This window comes from Dryobates pubescens, chromosome 16, assembly GCF_014839835.1.
Source record: "Dryobates pubescens isolate bDryPub1 chromosome 16, bDryPub1.pri, whole genome shotgun sequence".
Lineage (NCBI taxonomy): Eukaryota > Metazoa > Chordata > Aves > Piciformes > Picidae > Dryobates > Dryobates pubescens.
Window position 1 is genome coordinate 16,505,464 of NC_071627.1, and position 18,875 is coordinate 16,524,338.

The 18,875-nt window shown below is 50.3% G+C and overlaps 1 protein-coding gene across 1 annotated transcript in view; it reads left to right on the forward strand.

Annotated features, from left to right (window-relative positions):
• The first annotated feature begins 1,431 nt into the window (after positions 1 to 1,431).
• The window catches only part of STK10 (serine/threonine kinase 10), a 51,006-nt gene continuing 33,562 nt past the window's right edge, over positions 1,432 to 18,875 (forward strand). Inside the window, exons 1-2 of the mRNA XM_054168379.1 lie at positions 1,432 to 1,682; positions 13,726 to 13,890. Coding sequence (XP_054024354.1) covers positions 1,527 to 1,682; positions 13,726 to 13,890 — 321 coding nt within the window. The 5' untranslated portion in view covers positions 1,432 to 1,526. The remainder of the gene's footprint in view (positions 1,683 to 13,725; positions 13,891 to 18,875) is intronic.

Genomic DNA, 18,875 nt, shown 5'->3' on the forward strand with positions numbered 1-18,875 from the left:
TAATTCTATTCTATTCTATTCTATTCTATTCTATTCTATTCTATTCTATTCTATTCTATTCTATTCTATTCTATTCTATTCCTATTCTACTGTACTCCTATTCTATTCTACTGTACTCCTATTCTATTCTACTGTACTCTATTCTATGCTATCATTCACCACTGAGCCCTCAGTTAAAACCAGAGATGTTAGGAAGCATGGCTGCACCGTCGGGTGTTTCCCCTAGATGTCCCCATTTAATACTTGATTTCAAGTGAGCTTTTCTTGGGATTTGAAGTTTTGCCAGGGAAAAGACACAAACCTTCACACTTGACACCAGTTGGGTCACGTCTCTAAAACAAATTCATGGTGGGGGCCCACGGTGCTGATGCGCTGGAATTCCTGCTACTGAGAGTTGTAACAAATATTTGTGTTTGGCTGTTTTCACATTAGATGAACCCAGGGAAGAGGGAAATGTCTCCCTGTTGCCAAAGCAGTTTAGGATTATGTTTTTGCACTCAGATGTGTCTCTTTGCTCAGGCTCCAGCAGCACAGCCAGCCGAGCATGAACCAATGTGCGCTCAAGTGGCCAAGAAGGCCAACAGCATCCTGGTCTGTGGCAGAAATCCTGCGGCCAGCAGGACCAGGGCAGGGATTGTCCCCCTGTACAAAGCACTGGTGAGGCTATACCTTGGATGCTGGGTACGGTTTTGGACACACTCACTGCAAGAAGGACATTGGGGTGCTGGAGGATGTCCAAAGAAGGGCAACAAAGATGGTGAAGAGCCTAAAGCCCAGGTCTTAAGGAGAGCGACTGAGAGAAATGGGTTTATTTAGTCTGGACAAAAGAGGTCTGGGGGAGACCTTCTGCAAAAGGAGGTTGTAGTCAGATGGGGGTTGGTCTCTTCTCCCAAGGAACAAGTGAGAGGACAAGAGGAAATAGTCTCAAGTTGGATATGAGCAAAAATGTCATCACAGAAAGGGTTGTCAAGCCCTGTACCAGGCTCCCCAAGGCAGTGGTGGTGCCTCCTGGAGGAACTGAAAAGCCTTGTGGAAGAGGTGCTGAGGAACGTGGTTTAGTGGTGACCGGGCAGTGCCAGGTTAACCGTCGTACTCAATCATCTGAAACGTCTCCTCCAAACAAAACGGCTCTGTGGCTCCCTGGCTCGTTCAGGGGCACGGCTTGCCGATGGGGTCGAAGTGAGCCGCGCTGTGCCACATCGGACGGTGCGCTGGCTGAACGGAGCCGAGCCCTACCGCGTAGTGCCGTGCCGTGCCGTGCCGAGCCGAGCCGTGCCGTGCCGTGCCGTGCCGTGCCGTGCCGTGCCGAGCCGGGCGGGGCGGGGCGGGGCGGGGCGCGGCGGCGGGACCAGCAGGTGGAGCGGCGGCGGCTGTTCCTGCGTCGTGCGCGGCTGGGGGCGGCTCCGCGTCCGCGCCCGCTCCTGCCTGGCCGCTCCCCCGGGCGCGCAGCGGCTCCGGCCTCCCCGTGGGGCAGGGCGCGGGAGGCGGCTGGCGGCAGCTCCCCGGCAGCCCCGCGCCACTCCGCCATGGCTTTCGCCAATTTCCGCCGCATCCTGCGACTCTCCACCTTCGAGAAACGGCGCTCCAAGGAGTACGAGCACGTCCGCCGTGACCTGGACCCCGGCGAAGTGTGGGAGGTAGTGGGGGAGCTGGGCGACGGAGCCTTCGGCAAGGTCTACAAGGTGGGTCCGCGGCGAGGGGGATCCCGGATGCGGGGCTCAGCACCTGCGGCCCCTCTGGGTGCCGGCGCCTGCTCTCGCAACTCGGGCTCGTTTGTAGCTCCCCGTCTGCGGGAGAAACTCTGCGGGGCTCGGAGCCGGCTCAGCGCATCCCGTTAGCTGCTGCCGCGGGAAGGGAGCGGGACGGGGGGCAGTGACAGCGGGTCAGCGGGATGGGGGGTAAGGGGGATCGAGGAGTGCCTGGGGCAGGGCAAAGGAGGGAGAGAAGCATCCCCCCCCTTTTTCTCTTAAAGCGTCTGTTTTCAGAGCGATGCCTTTGTAAAGCGACGAGGTGTGCCTTTGCCAAGGCTGTCGGTGCAATGAATGGAGGGAGATTTCTTGGAAGTCAGCGGGCTTGGGGCCGCCTCCAAGTTTTGCGAGGCTCCTGGGGTGACATTATTTGTATTCCTGTGGTCCTCGCCGGCAAGAAACTCGGAGCGAGAAGAGAAGCTCAGCTCCTTGAGAGTGAGGATGTGCCCAGTACTATGGACGTTTAACCTTTGTGTTGAAGGATGGGGGTTTTAAAGGCCAAATACTGGCTGTACTTTGCACTCCAAAGCGACATTGTGCTTGCTGTGACCAGCTCTTGAAATACACTGGTTTCAGCTGAGAGAGGAGGCTGAGGCTGGCTGGAGGAGCAGGCTGGGGATCCATCCTCCCCGGAGACCTAGGTTACACACATCGTTTGGAACTGGGGTTGTGAATGAGCTGTTGGGCAGCTGGTTTCTGATGGTATTATTAGATCATTTCCCTTTCCATAACTGAGAAATAAGTAGTGGCTGAAGAGAAGCCCAGGAACTTGCTTGTTGTCTCCAGCGTGGTCTGATAGAAGCTCTAAAAGTACCTAGGTGCCAAGTATCCATTGAGTAGATATCCTTGGTGAAGGGTCCTATCTGCTGATAAAATATGGTTCCTGAAAATGGTATTTAAATCCCCAATACATTTACCCATACCAAACCCCAGCAGCAGCAGTGTTCAGTGCCCCTGTTACCAGTTGACTTTAGTGCTGTGCATTGAAAACTCATTTGTATATTTCACTCTTCTTGTGGATAATGATTTGCTTAGATTTGCTTAGGTTTATCATTCAATGATAGGAGCGATGTAAACATTGCAAAAATAGTTAATAGGCTTCTGGGTCACTGAAAATCTAGGCAAAAATAACTAATTTCAATCCTTTCTCTTTTTAAACATGTCTAACAGAGGCACTTAGTACCATGGTCTAGTTGATTAGATAGGGTTGGGTGATCAGTTGGACTTGATGATCCTCGAGGTCTCTTCCAACCTGATCGATTCTGTGATTGCTTGCTTGCTGGAAGGAACATATCCAAATTAGAGAACTTTCAGAATAAGGCAACTTTATAAGTGGCTGGCTTGATTTTTTAAGTCCTGTGTCATACCTGAATGTCTCTGCTATTAACTCCAACCTCATGCCTCTCAGAAAATTATCAGAGTAACCTTATGTGCTGTAGGTTAAGAATGTCAGCCTGTCAGGTAATACCAATTGCTTCCATCTCCTTTGATCCCCATTTTGACCCAAATGAAAACATGGATTAGAGTAAACAACACAGTGAAGGGCACGTGTTAATAACCAGGAGTTCACGCTGCCCATAACTAGTGCAGCTGTCTGCTTTTGTGATGCTTTAACGTGGTTGGTTGGGGGGTGGGGATTAATGTGCCAGAAATCAAAGGGCTCTTTAATTCTTCTTGGTGAAGGTTTAATTTTCCATCTTCTTTGATCTCTGCCTGTTCTCCATCCTGACTGGTGAATGGACATGGGTTTTGAAGAGTTCTCATGCAAGGTTTGGTTTGTTAGTTCAAGGATCCAAGGTTCTTTGGGTGCCACACACTGTACAGGCTCATGTTAGATCATAGCCAGTGGTGTCACTGCAGAGGTGGTGTTTCCTGCCATGCTAAGATTAAACCTGCGTGCCGTCTTCCTTTGTCTTTCTAAATCTGAAGTGATGCACACGGGATGGAGGTGTGAAAGAAGAGGCTTGGCCTCTCGTTCTGCTCAGCTGCCAAAGCCACCCAAACCAAACAGATTAATCCTCTGGTGTGCGAGGAGAACATAGGTGGCCGAGATGCATGAACAGTTTTAATCTTTCTCCTGGCGTCACTCTAAAGTCAGTTTGCTCTTCACACAGAAATGGGCAGTTGGAGCAAGGCTGAGTGTTGAGTTTCAGGATGTTTGAATGAAGTTCCTGCCTGTCTTCCGCCCCTTTTCCACACACGGAAGCGTGGGGAGGTGATATAATCTGCCTGTGCCTGCATCCTGCCTCACATACCATATGTTGTCCTTGCTGGAAGAGCCTGTTGTCCCTGAGCAGTGCAGAAGGGTGGAATTTGTGCATGAGGAGTCTGACCTGGGAGAAATTTGGATGTGCTAGAAAGGAGAGAAAAAAAAATAGTGCTCCTTTCAGTAGGTTTGGTTTTCACATGGTCAAAGTTTGAGCAGAGGAAGGATGGTTTAGCTGACTGGGGGTTTTCCTGGGGAGTGTTACAGCCCTGCTGAACCCTGTCAGGGAGATGTGTCTTGGACTCCCCATGCACTCAGCTGAGCAAACTTGACACAGCAGTTGCAAAAGTAGGACAGGCTTACTTTAATTAATTAATTAATTACAAATAATAATAATATCTAGTGGAGCCTGACATGTGTACAGCAGACCCTAAGAAACCTGGAGCCAGTGGAAGCTAGTGCAGTTTCCCTAGTTTCATACATAGACTTGGTTTTACAGTGAAGGAGGACCTGTTTGTATGAGCAAACAGTGTGGTTGCAGAGGGTAATGAAGCTGAAAAATAGGAAGGGGGTAGGGAGAAACTGTTTCTTTCTAGTTCTCATTCTATTAATGTCTCAGGTTTGGTAAATCCAGCAGATATGATAAGGAAGCATCTGGTAGCAGCCCACAGACAGCAACACACTGCATGGCAAACACACTTTGTTATCCACCTCATCCAAAGCTCATTACATTGAGGGTCTTAAATCAAGCAGCAGTCAGGAGCATGAGAGCCTGGGGAAGTCCACAGCAGCTCAAGGGTTGTGGGCTGATGAAGTTCCTAACTCAAGCCCTTTCTAAATAGTCTTCAAGAAACAGTTCTTTCTCTTCAAAAAGACCTAAGATACAGTTCATAAGAGAGTGGCTGTGGCTTTACTGGTTCAAAGCTGACATCTGTTTGTGTGAGCAGGGTGGGAGAAGCAGTAGTGGTGTCCCCTGAGCTGCTCTGCTGAAGCAGAGCTGTGCTGATCTCAGGGCTGTGCAGATGCCTAGAGCAAAGCCAGCACTGCCGGCTGCCGTGGGCTGGGGGCTTGCAGCTGCTGAACCACATTTCAGTCCTGCAAAACCCATTAGCTGGTGCAGTATTTACTGCTGCAGGTAGTTGCATTAATGTCAGCAGGGGCAGATACAGAAGGACTCTTCTGGGCATTGGGAATGGCCAGCTAGCAGGGGGGTGGACTGGAGCTTGCAAAAACGTGGGCTCTGCTGGAAGAAGCCCTGGAACTCATGGCCTTTCTCGTGGGGGGATTGCTTTGCTGCGTTCAAAAGCGTTGTGAAACGCTATCTCCCCTTCCCAGCATGAGCTGATGGGGACACTGGCTCCCTGATAAGGCTTTCTTCTCACAGGGTGGGGACAGGCTGTGAGAGTATGGGCTGCCTGCAGCCCCCAGCGTGGCCAAAAAGGGGTTGTTCACTTGAACACTCCTTCAAACAGCTCTCCACGATGGCTTCCAGAGAGATAATGCCCAACCCTGTGCCACAGCAACTCATAAACACGCAATTCATGTTGTTTTCCTTCTTAAGATACAGCTTTAAAAGCTGAGTTTGGATTATCTGGTCTGCTGTGGTGAGATTAATGCTGTACATCCTACGGACTATAAGTGCTCTGTTTTGAAATTTGGATGATAAAAGACTAATTGTTAGATGTTGTGCAGCTGCCTTACAAGCCTGGCTTTTGCAGCCACAGGCCCATTCAAAGGCATGAGGCTGGCCCTGCCACTTGCAGACCTCTCCCTGCTCACCAGCCAAACCTGCACCGCTCTGGTTTTGCATGCGTTGGCTCAAGTGACTTGGGTTCAGCTCTTGTCAGTTTGATTCATGAGGGATTTAATGTGCAATTCCTGGAAAGGGTGTCACAGAGAGATGCTAATCTGCTGGGTTAGTTTAAAAAGGGGAAGGGGGCAAAAAAACCCAATAAAGGCTAGAGGGAAGCTTAAGATGATTGTAACTATGGCCACCAAAAAACCATGCTAAACAATGGTAAGGCCAAATCATGGCCTTGTCCCTTAGAGTAGCTGAAGGGTTTTCTTAAAATGGTTCAGCTGGGGAGAGCAGAGGAATGGGAAGACATCACTCCTTCACTTACAGAGCAGTGGCCCAACGATATTATACCTGGTTGAACTTTAAACTGGATGTTCACTTTAAACTCGCTGGAATGCGTGATGCTCCATCCCTGCTGAAGTCCAAGTGAAGCTTGTCCTGCAGTCTGTGGAGCCTCAGCTCTGGCCGTGTGGCAGGGGAGAGGGATAGCCTCTCCATGGCCTAAATATTTTGATAATGACTTCAGTGTCATGGCCCAGAGCTTGGCAGTGCTGCTGGCAGTGGGAGCTATGGGCAGCTGCATGGGAGAGAAAGCTTAGATGAAGGCTTTGAGCCTTTCACCTTCACGCTCATGGCAATCGTTGCCCCGTAGAAAAGTCCCTGCCCAGAACATGTCATGATTTTTGTTTTCCTTTTTGAATGTGCAGTTTCCTTGGGGGAAAAAAAAACCCAAAAAGTTCTTTTTTCTTATCCTACAGTCTGTAAATGTGGGGTTCTCCCAGTGCTTGTGTCTTCTGACATCATTGCGTTGCTGCCTGGCCTGCGTTTCTCTCTCTGAGCTGTGGGCAAGCACGGGTCTGCTGCTGGGGTGTGCTCCCTGGGCAGGCTCATGCTGTGGAGACAGCAAAAGTCTCATGTGTTTTGTGTTCTTCTGTCAGGGCCTTGCTTATCTGATGCTTTTCTGTCACAGTGTGAAAGGGCTGATAGCCAGGCACGCATGCTACCACTGCCTCTCTAAGCCCCATTTCCTGCCTCTCTGTGCTGGGTTAATGGTTGGACTTGAGGATCTTAAAGGTCTTTTCCAACCTAAGTGGTTTGATAACTCTCTCAGGCATAGCAGCCATTCAGCCCACTGTTCAGACCTCAGCTCTCTATGCACCAAATTTGTTGCAGAAGTTGCTAGGAAACTCAGAAGTGGTTGTTTGGCTTTATCTCCTCCTCTTGTTAGTGTTTTTTTTGGGGGGTGGGGTTGTTTGGTTTTTGTTTTCTTTCAGTGTTGTGGCATTGACTGAATGAAGATGGGGCTGGAATGTTTCCCTTGGAGCATTGCACTCTGCCAGGGGGCCAGTGGTCTTCCAGAGATTTGAAGGATGTTCCAGCCTTCCAGTGTAGGCTGATGTAGGCTGAAAATGCTGGATCCATGTGGATCTTTCCTGTCTTCAAACCTTGCATGGGTATTTGTTCCACTTCACACTTGCACCAGGACCTTGAGGTCTGCTCAGTTTCTGTAGGTGGGCTATAGTGAGCTGTACCAGCAAAGAAGCCTCTTCTTCTGGCCTCTGCTGCTGTGTGTGGGTGCAAGGTCTGAAGCACTGCATGGAGCATTTAGAGGACACAGTCTCAAGCTGTGCCAGGGGAGGTTTAGACTGGATGTTAGGAAGAAGTTCTTCATAGAAAGAGTGATTGGCCATTGCAATGGGCTGCCCAGGGAGGTGGTGGAGGTGTTTAGGAAGAGACTGGATGAGGTGCTTGGTGCTATGGTTTAGTTGCTTAGATAGTGTTGGATGATAGGGTTGGACTCGATGATCTCAAAGATCTTTTCCAACCTGGTTTATTCTATTCTATTCTATTCTATTCTATTCTATTCTAGCCCCTTGACTAACGTCTTGCTGCTGGGGCTTGTTATCTCTGTCCCCCTTCTGCTGGGCTGTTGCTGAGCTTCTAAGGCAAGAAAAGTTACATGTGCCATGCTTTGGTCACACTTTGTTTGTTTGTTTTTTTCCCCCACATCTCTACAAAGAAACCAAGTCTTTAGCTTGAGCTCTCTGGTGTTGTTACTTTCCTTTGCAGCAGACCAGAGGAAGGCGTTTCTGGGCTATTTTCTGTTTGTTTGTTTTTCCCCAAGTAACACTTCTTAGTTTGTTTCGCAAGCCACTTCCACTTCCCCCTAGCCCTTGCAGAAACATTGCCACAACTGCCAGAGCAGCAGCATGGGCTCAGCCCAGCGCAGTTGCAGCCCTGCCCAGCCCAACGCCTATGGCACGGACCTCTGTGAGGGGCTGCTGTGCCAGAGCTGTGCCAGCCTCACTGCTGTGCCTGTGCCCACTTGTCACCACAGGTGGGTGGCACCAAGGGCTTCATTTATGGTGATACAGTGAAGTGGTTCCAGGAAGCATGTTGGGCATGGAACTTGCTTCAGCCCCCACTGATTATCTGACAACAGTATGAGCACTGACTCAAGCCTTCTGCATCTTTGTTTATTGATGCAGAAAGCTGAGGCAAAGTTCATCAGAAGGCAACAAATCATTACATAATCCCTCAGAAATATGTAAGGGAGCAGTTGCTGGTGTACAAAGACACAGGGCAGGAATAGGTTGTGTGGGTGGCGCAGCGGACTCAGAGATACCAGCCCCCAAGGGCAGCACCCAGAGAGAGCACCAGGCTTTGTACTCTTGGGTCTTTAACTCAAGCTCTCTGGGCAGAGAGAGAAGGCTTACAAGGATGGGAAGAGTAGGACTGATGTGTTGCTGGTGCTAGCTGTCTTCGCTTATGAGAGTCCATGCAGGATTTTCCCCTCCTCACCTAGCAACTGGCCGTCCCTTTGGCAGTCCCACTTGAGGAAGGACTGAACAATCCAATCTTCCTGTAATGTGTACTTTAAAGGCTTAAAATAGTTCCTGGGCTTGGCACAATCTGTATTTCACAATAGCTTGGAGGGTGAGTCACAGGCAAAGGTCAAACAGCCTCTTCTGTCACCTGAGCAGGCACCTCTCAGCCCTTAAATCCATAAGCTGAGCAGTAGTTTCTTTATGCTTTTGCCTTCCAGGAGTAATCCTACTCATCCCTTCCTCCCTAGTATTTGGCAATGGCATGTCCAGCACCCGTCTCTGGCAAGATCCTTTGCTTTGTATCCTGCCTGGCTCCTGGTGTGGCTTTCTGGAAGTGGTTTACTGGATGAGTTTGATTTGATCTGTTTTCTTTCGTGGAACCATTTGTGTTCCGTTCCTCTGTCTGCGCAGACCCGTGCGGTGTCTTTGCACAGAGGCCAGTAGTGGCCATCAGGGCTTTGCAGGTTTTAAATGCCAAGACTGTAATGAACCTGACTGTAGTTCAGCAGCACATCCTGGGCACTATGCTGGCAGATGTCTGCTCTGGTTTTCTTATGGTGCTAATTAGTGCTCCAGGGACAAATTATCCGTGGCATTAAAATGCCTGGGACCGGAGGGGAGAAAGCCTGGAATTGGATGTGTTCTTTTGACTGAGCAGCCATAGGCAATACAATGGCATCAAACAGCTTCTGTTCTTGGGATCTTACTATCTGGGTGGTTCTTTCACTTCTGTCCATAAACTTCACTAGGGGAAAAAAGGGAAGAGCTGTGAATTCCTCAAAGGCTGCATGTTTGGGGGTGCTTTACCTGGAAGCAGAAGCATTCTCCCCTTCTCTGCATTCTCTGCATGGGCTTTTGCTGCATTGGAAACCTTGTGATTAGTCTAGGGTTTGTAGAAGATTTTTTTGATGTGGAGTTCACACCATGTGTTTTGCAGGATTTGGTGTCAAGTGGTGTGGCTGGCTGACAAACTCGGTGCTGGTGAGCCATCCTGAAGGGCTTTTTTCTTGGGTTTCTGCTTGCTTCCATATCATTGTCTCTGACTTGAGATCCCAAAGAAGGGAAAACCAAGCACTTTACTGTGAGAGGAGTTTTCATTTCCATTGCTGCAAGATGAGGACATGGCCCCCAGTGCAGCTCAGGATAGAGATGCAGCTGCAGAGAGGCTGGCAGTAACCCTTTTCTGCCATCCCACAGCTCTTGGAGGGCAAGTGGCAAATGCTGCCTCTTCTCAGCCTGGTGGTGTGTGTCCCCTTGCCATGAGGGGTGCTGCTCAGGCCTGCAGGTTACAGGCTTGGAGGTGCTGGCTCCTTCTGCCTATTTGCTAGCTTAGCTTTTTGAGGTCAGAGTAAGCTGTGCTTTGCTTTGTGCTAATGTCTCAGGGCAGATTCTGATCTGTTGCACAGAGATAAGCAGATAGCAGGAAAGGCCTTTAAACCCTGAAGCATCATCTCATGCCTGGGATAGCTGAAAACAGCTCCCAGGGCTGGCAGTGGATGGTTTTTGCCTGGTTGGGATCCAAACAAACCTTCCTGGAAGAATATCTCTGTTTTAATACATTGTGTGCAGGAAAATACCAGCAGAAAAGCTGAAGGAAATTGCCAGACACGAGTTACAGAAACTACCCAGGGTACTTGGCCAAAGTCTGAGGCTGCCTGTGTGAATCGCAGTTGTGTGAGCAGCTTTTGGAGCTGGCTGGCTGCAGCAAGGGGCTGGTGCAGCTGGTTGCCTCATGGCAGGCAGCTGCCAATCCCAGGGAGGCTGCCTGGAGCATGGCTGTAGCCTGGTATCAGGACTGGAGGACAAGCAGATGGAGGAAAAAGGGAAGGTGGAAAAATGGGCAGAAGATCCTTGGATTTCCAAAGCTCTTGTGATGACAAATGTGAGTTGCTGAGCTCAGTTCAGGAATGCCCACAGCAACCGGTGTGCATCTCCCTCTCTCTGGTGTGGTAGAAACACTAGAAGCTGGGTTTGGGCTCAGTGGAGCCACAGACAACTCCAGAGAGGATCAGCTGTGCAGCCTGTATGAGTGTTGGTGCTCTCAAAGGCAGCTGTGTGGGGCAACCAGTCCCATCTCCACCCTGCAGTGGGCCATGCTGGACACAGTTCATTTTCCAGAATCTCCTGCTGACCTCATGGCCTCAGGTTCCCTTCCTGCTTCAGCTGCTTCTGCTGTCCCACAGGCCTGTGGGGCATTTTAATCCCTTCTGGGAAGTGCCATGAGTGCATTCACTTGTAGCAGTGACATTGTCACAGGGCTCTGGAGAGTGCAGGGTTCATGCCCACACCATCCTCCTGGCTTCCCCACCCACGGGAATGTGCTGTTTCAAAAGCTCCAGTTCTCGCATCATGAGTTCATGGTGTCCTAAGCTGACTTCTTCTTGGAGGTATTAGTCTCACTTCTGCTGGTGTGACCAAGCACTGTGACCTCCCAGTGCTGGCTGGCCTGGGAGTATGTGGGACAGCAGTGCTCCTCTCCCTTTGGGGTGGAAGCCCAGCGTGTGCAACTCATGGGATCCCCTCCCTCCCCAGGCTGTGATCCCTGCTACAATGGATGAGGAGATGGAGATGGCTGGGCAAGCACTCCTTTGGGACAGTCCAAAGTGGTAGAGAAAGGCAGCAGCTAGTTCTGTTATGGCCATCTGTAAAGGCTGAAGGCTAGTTAGGAAGCCATCTCTGGGGGTTGTTTACCCAGTCACAGAAGTAGTGATGAGGGAGGTCAGGCTGCCAGCGTGAACACATGGGCTGTGCACACTCCCCTGCCCACAGCTTGCAGCCTGGTTTGTAAAACCACGTCCTCCAGCTTATCACCCAGCACTCCTGCATGCCTCAGCAAGCCCAGGTGGGGTTGAGAGGTGGCATTGTGGCTGCCAGGGTGGCTCCCCCAAGACTTCAGGGTGAGGGCAGCTTGGTTCAGAGCTCTCAGCGTGAGCTGATGCTGTGGGGGAGCTGGGGCATGCTCTGCTCCTGGGCTTTTTCAGATGCCTGCAGGGCCCCAGCATCCTGGAAGGGCTGAGCTGGCCGGGACCCTGCCGGTGGGAAGTGTGCGGTGGCTGACCTCCAAGGGAAGCCCCACCTCTTCTCACAATATTTACTTCCCCTCCTTGGACCTCTCCCAACACTGTAAGTGCAGAGCAAACACAGTGGGGCACCTCTTGCTCCTATTTGGAAGCACTGTGCTTTTGCCTTGCTGCTTCTGCTCTGCATCTCCCCCTGCCCTGCTCTTCATCTGCTCCTCGGGGCACCTGGTGGCAACTCGGTAAGAAACAAACCAACCCGAGAGAAAAAACCCACATCCCCCTAATTTCTTCTACAACCAGCACGAGCTGCTGTCCTGCATCTGGGCCAAGAGCCCAGGTGGAGATGGGTTTTCCCCCTGTGGCAGAGGCACAGCTGCCCATGCCAGCCTGTGCAAACGCAGCAAGTCTTCAAAACCAGAGATTCAGGGATCCCTTACTGTCCTCCCTCTGTCGCACCATTTTTGCCTTGCTCCTTCCCCAGCCTGTCCCTCGGTACAGAGTTTACTGTCACCTAAGCTGTATACAACTGTATTCAGCAGGGCTTGTGGTGTTTATACTGGAAATTAATCCTCCTGTAAGCTCCCACGAAGGTTTTCCAAACACAGATATGTAAACAATGCAGTGAGAAAGGTCACAACTAGAGCTTGCTCAGCTCCTCTGGTTCTAACAGCCGTGGTGACACTTTTTACCCTGGGGTAGAGACAGCCCAGTGTGGGAGACATGGAAGGAAAGTGGGTAATGAACTGGAATGGCACTGTGGAGGCTCCCCTGTGTCAGTGGGGAGCAGAAGGGGTGAGCTTTAGGGATTTGTCCTGTCCCTTGATCTGCTAATTCAGTGCCCTTCTGGGAATGGTGGGGAGCTCCTGAGTCAACAGCTCCCATCTCGCCTCCTCTCCTGGCGTGTGGCACAGCTCACAGCGAAGCCCTGTGTGCAGACAGTCTCTCCAATGCCCTTTTGGCATTTTGTTGCAAATTCAGAATTCTTGCACCAGTCTGTGCAAATTTGCAATTGCAGAGTGAGGCCTTGCACTGGCAGTTTTGGAGGAAGCCAGTGGATGGTGCTGGGTGGGTGATGCTCCCAGGTGGTCCTCTGTGGGAGCAGCTCGGAGGCTCACCCTGCGCTGCCTGCTCACAGACGTTGCTTTTAGCCAGGCCTTTAATCAGCTGCCTTTTTCTCTGTGCAGGATGGGGCACAAGAGGAGGGACATGATAAGAAACCTGTCTGCAAATACTTCCAGCCCAGCATTAATAGCATTTTGCTGGTGTGGGGCACCTGCAAACAGAGCAGCCCCCCGCGGCTATTGGCAAACCCTTCCCAGGCAATGAGAGCTTCTTGGGGAAGAGTGTTTGCAGGGCAGGAGGTCAGTGAGCTGCTAACCCAAGGGTACATTCCTGTGCTCTTGTGAGGAACTGGGATGGGGGGGAAGGCAGCAAAAGTTTTCCAACCACTGTGACAAAGAGGCCATGATGGTTTTCTAATGATTTGGTGAATAAGCAGGTTAAAGGGACTATATGAAGTGGAGAGGGCAGCTGGAAGAGCACGTGTGGTGTTTTCCTTGCTGATCTGAAGTGCTTACTAATCTGCAACACCAGAAATCAAAATGCAGCCTGCTTCTTGGCTTACCTGCTGAGGAGATGATCCTTGTGTTTCCCCTGTGTCTTACAGACAAGCACCTCGATGAGAGTCCTGGTGAGGAAGGGCAATGCAGGGATGTGCAGGGTTCACAGCTGTGCTGTGAATTTGGTTGGATTGCCTGTGTACTCAGAACTTCTGTTAAACAGAGCTCTAGCCTGTGGTATTAACAGAGTGCCTACACACCGAGGTTTGCTTGCTACAAACAATAGGATGCATCTCCTTTTTCTAAAAGCCTTTCTCTGTGATGGGAACTGGCGTGGGCATTAGGGCCTGGAGGGAGGAAGGAGGATGCTTTGGTCCTTACACAGCCATTCATCCTTCCTGCAAAGCTATGGACAGGCTTAGGAAGAAGAAATGCACCTGCAAATTTCCATGCCTGTGTTGTGGCTGCTACCAGCCGAGCTGAATATGAATTGGAGGAGCAGGATTCGTGCAGGTTGTGCTTCTGGCTCTCCTGATCTTTGTGCTCATGCTGGTTTTGTCTTGCAGGCAAAGAACAAGGAAACCGGCGAGTTAGCGGCTGCCAAAGTCATTGAGACAAAGAGTGAAGATGAACTGGAGGATTACATGGTGGAGATTGAAATACTGGCGACCTGCAATCACCCACACATTGTCAAGCTGCTGGGAGCATTTTATTGGGATGGCAAGCTCTGGGTAAGAGGCTCTTGCTCTGTGTGTGACCCGTGCAGCTCTGTGTTGCTCACTCTGCAGCTTAAGGCGAAGCAAAACCTCTGGAGCATCCTGAGGCTCCGGTGTGAGTTAGAAATAACCCACAAGCTGTGCTGTGCTCACTGCAGGAGCAGTGCCTGGAGTTTCCCCACTCTCTTTGATGGGCAAACTATCTTCTGACTAAAGCTGCTGGTAAACTGCCCAAGGAAGATCAAGAGATCTTCGCTATTAAGTGAAAACTGGAGGTGGTTGGTTCTTCTTTCACCTTTTGGAGTTTGGAAAGTTAGCAAATCCAGCACCAATGAAGACCATTTCTTCCCCATTCATTCCCTTTTTTGAAAGACCAAATGGAAGGATAACCCTGATTTGCTGATCTGTGCCTTATTTCTGGCTCAGCATCTGTAAAGCAGAGGCAGCTGGTAGCAAGAGCTCCGTTTCCCATGTGTGTAGAGGCACAGGGACATAAACTGAATGCAATCCGGTGAGTTAGTGCAACAGTTAGTTGTGCTGCAGCTGGAACAGCAGATTCCTGGATCTCTTTCCCTTAGCCAAGCTGGTGGGGGGGTGTATCTCTCTATTACTTTTTTTCCCCTCCTTGCCTGCTGTTTAGAGTGCCTGGCAGCAGGGAAGGTGAGTGTGAAAGGCACCTTCCTGCATGCTGCCACAGGGCAAGCCTAGGGGGGTGGAGAGGGTAAGGGTATGCACCTTTGTGTACTTGCCCCATGCCAGACTCAAATAGTTGTATGCATGTGTCAAAACAGTGGAAATCAGGTGAATAGGAGGATTTGCAAACTCATCTTCTTGGACAGTTCATCTGCACCTTACAATTACTGGCAAGTCAGAAGTGACAAAGGGGGCATTCAGCAGCTCTTTTTTTGTTGTTGTTGTTGTTTTCTTCCTCCTTTTAATGTTTGAGATAGCTTTGTGGCCTCCCAGGGTAATCTTAGTGGAGTTAAAAAGAAAATATAAAAGAGGTCTTGGCTTTTGAGACTTGCACTTGTGTGAGCTGAGCTGTCCGAGCTCTAGGTCCCTGCTTGTGCTGAAGGCTGAGCCTGGGGCCTGTTGCTGGGATAATGCAATCCACGTCTAGCTCCTTCCCCGGTTAAGCAATGCAGAAGTAGTTTTATTGGGCAATGTGTGCTTATTCAGCAGCAGCCTGTCATGCTGACACAATGGCAGCATGTGTTGGTGTCCTTTCTTAGCTAATAAAATCCATCGACAAAGCCCCAAACGTCTCTGGGAGCCCCTGCTGACAGGGCTGTGGTACCCAGCGCTGAGCATCTTCTTGCTTCAAGGGAGCTGGGCTGCTGGTTGTCCAGAGACTTGGTGTTTGGATGGCTGCTAATCATGATGCCGAGTCCTGGGTACATTAAAGACCAAAGTAAATATGTACCCTGCTAAGGAAGTGAAAGGCAAACCTCTCTCCTAGGAGGGGGACTCGGGATTTGGACAGATTGCGGCTACAGCAGAACTAATCTCTGCAAAATTAAAAAGGCAAACATACGCCGAGCCTGGCTGAGAGGTGGGGCTGCTTTACAGTCCACCTCTGCTGCTTTTGCCTCCCTGCTCGGTGCCTTGGCTGCTTGAATTTTATACGTTGCCCTTGCTCGTTCTCTCTAAAACGTCAGCCCCCTCCCCTTCCCCCTATCACCTCCTCCCTGCAATAGGAAGCTTTGCCTTCCTTCCTGTAGCGAAGTGGATCGCAGAGCTCCTCGCCTCTGCTTTTGTCTGAGAAGTGCTTTGTAATGTCGTACTTGCCGACCTCCTGAAATTAAACAGCTCCTGAGGAGCTCCTGGAACAAGAGCCTCCTGTTCGCGGCTGTCCCGTGAGGGCAGACATTAGAGCCCCGGCCATTGTTTTGGGCGGAGGATCCTTCTCTTGATTTAATTGCTTAAGTGGCATTTGCATTTCACGGCTCCGGCTCTTCTTGTTAGTGCTCCAGCGTTTGACTGCCTTTGAGGCAAGTCGATAAGCCAGGCTGTTATTCTTCTGGAAGGTTTCTAGTCACTGCCAGCTTTTCCCTAAACTCAAAGGCACTGCTGGGGAAAAAAAAATTTGCATCCCAGTGTAAACAACATCCTTCATTGTCTCGACCGTACCCCATCCCCATTTCTGTCTGTGCCGTTGTTTTGGCCAGCATTTTACTGGCTGAACCGGCACTTGCATGAGGGCTGCAGGGAGTCTACTGTGTTTTTGCCTTCAAGCAGCCCAGTCCTTGGGTAAAACTTCTGTGGGTGTGTGTCTGGTCAGTGGTCTGCTGTGGTTTCCATGTCCTCACAGCCCAGCGTGGAAGGACCATGTTCAAAGTGAGAAAGGGGCAGGAGTGGAAGCACACAGATGTGCTGGCAAGGGGTCCAGACGTGCCCATCCTCCTGGATGGCAGCTCTTTGGCTCTGAATAATTTATGGCTTGGGCTGTGCCACAAGCAGTCACAGCCAAGGGCACTGAGAGGGGCTCAGTGCTGGGAAGGGTTCTTGCTAAATCAGTCTGTTGACTGTTCTCAGTTTCTTGAACTAACAAGGAAAATATGTGAGGGAACCTGGCCTTCAGTGGTGGCTGCTGCAGAAGCTTCCTTGTCCTCCTGAGCTGCATGAAGTCCCCATGACTCCTTTCTGCCAGGGTTTGGCTTTGTACTTCAGTAACCAGAAGGTGACATGCAATTTTTATGGGGAAAAACCCCTTTTTGTGCCAAGGGAAGTGGCTTACCCTACAGCAGCTGCTTTGAAATCCATAGCGCTGAAATGGATAAGCATAAACCAGCAAATTCCTCTTGCTTTTATACTTGACTGGCATCAAGCTGAAGGAGAGCCCCAGTTCTTGTGTGTGACAGAGCAGAAGCCCACTGTGAGCCACAGGAAGGGGCTTGGGAGGCCCCCAGTGAGTCCCCAGGAATATAATTGGTGAGGTGACAGAGTCCAGCTTCCTTGGCGTATGAACACACTGCAGAGATGCCGTGCCCCCAGCAGCAGTTGCTATCTCATTCTGTTGTCCCTCCATCTTCTTTTCTGTGCTCAGGCACTCTTGTGCTGGTTGCAAGCAGCCCAGGGAGGCTTGCTAAACTGCAGTGGTGGGAGCTTTCATGATTTTATTTTATGTTTATTGTAAGCCCTGTGGCATTTGATGTTCTTTTGCATAAATCCCAGCTGCTGGGACTGGGGGCACCAAATGAAAGCTGAGAATCTCAAGCTATTAAAAACCAGAACTCTTGGTTTGAGTCCTTGTGGCTGGGCCACATTTTAAAGCCTTTTTTTCCAGGACTTGGAAACACAAAGGCAAAACCCTCCTGATGTTAAAGCTGTTTTGTGACTGAGGGATGGGGCTGAGGTATAGGTTTTGAGTGCTTGAAGTCAGTGGTGCTGAATTTGTGCTGATAATTGTTAGTATGTGGGAAAGAAAGAACAGACCTTGTGTGTTGTGTCCCTCTCGAGGGCTGTGTGGGTTTGTTTTTTTTCTCCTTCCAAAACAACACAAAAAGTCTGAAATCTCAAAGGAAGGGAGGGACTTTTGATCTCCTGCTTTTGAATATCTCTGCTACTTCCGAGCGTCTCCTCGCACAGACAGAGGAGTGATAAGATGACCAGGGAGGAGAGTCTTGTTTGGGGTGATGAGCTCAGGTTTTCCTGTGGGAGATGTCTGCTCCCAGGGGACAGTGGGCATCACCACCAGGCAACCCAACCCACTGTGGTAGCTGATGTGTGGAGTGGGGCAAGAGAGCTGGGATCCCTCCTGCAGGAGCCTGCTGAGCTGCTCCAGCACTGAGTCTGCAGGGTTTGCTGGAAATGCAGTCAAAATGTCACTTGGCCCCAGGTGTTTAACCACAGGACTCTGTCAGTGGTGGTACTTTTCTAGTGAAGCACTGGGGAAATTCTCTCCCCCCACACTTCTTCCTCCTCTTCTGTAAACTGTGGTTGCTACAGCAAACAGGCTTTTGAATAAACAGGCATTTCCTGGAGATCAAAGCAATAGTCAGTGTACCATGCAGGTAACCCTGCCTTCTCAGAGCATTTTGGGGGTAGTTAATTTAATCAGCTTAGAGTTTCTTCTCTCTGGCCCTCTGTGTGGGTATGGAGCTCGTACAGCTCGCAGAGAGGCACCAGCCTTGTGGCTGCTCTTTGTACTTCCCTTTACAAAAATGGCTTGCATTTTCCATGGGCAGGCCCTGACCTGTTTAGCCAGAGCCTTTTTGGATTGCTACCCCTTTGATATGGATGTTGACTGGAGACTTGGGCATTCTTGAAAATCCTGTATCATGAAGAAATGTTCATTATCCCATGCACTTGACTGCTGGGCTATGTAAAGCATCTGCAGCTTTTGATTCCCTTCAGTTCAAAATACCTTTTCTTTAAAACAAACAAAAAAGGAAGCTGATAACAGTATCAGGTTCCCTAAGGCCGCAGGGAGGTTATTGCAGCTTGCAGGGATGTCTCACAGGGTGAGCAGCCTGAGCTGTGGCTGGCTGCCCGTGGAGAATCTTTTAGCACCAAACCAGCCTGGAGAGGCTTCTCAGCCATCTGTCCCCTAGGAATCTGAGGGCTCTTTGTGTCCCTTTAACTTTACACTTGGCAGGAGAGCTGCATTCTAAACTGGCCTTTCCTACTTAGCCTCCTGCTCCTGAAGCTTTGTACCAAACTTCCCCCCAAAGTGCCTGAACAGTTGGCAGCTCCTGAGTGTCGAACTGTGCACAGAGCTTGAGCACAGCAGAGGAGAGACCCAGAAGGACAGAATGATTCCTAACCCATGAACTTTGTTAAACAGCTAGGCAATGTCCTGAAGGAACAACCCTTTCCTTCCTTTTCCTCCTTTGCACAAACTGCAGAAACTCAAATCCATGCCAGATTTGGCTGCACACAGTGCTGTGCTGCCAGCTGGGCTGTGCTCTGGTACCTGTGAGCTGCTGTGGGATGAGCCCTGCTGGGTAAAGCAGCGTGGGGGTGGTGTTTGTTGGACTGGTTTCTAAATTCCTGCCAGT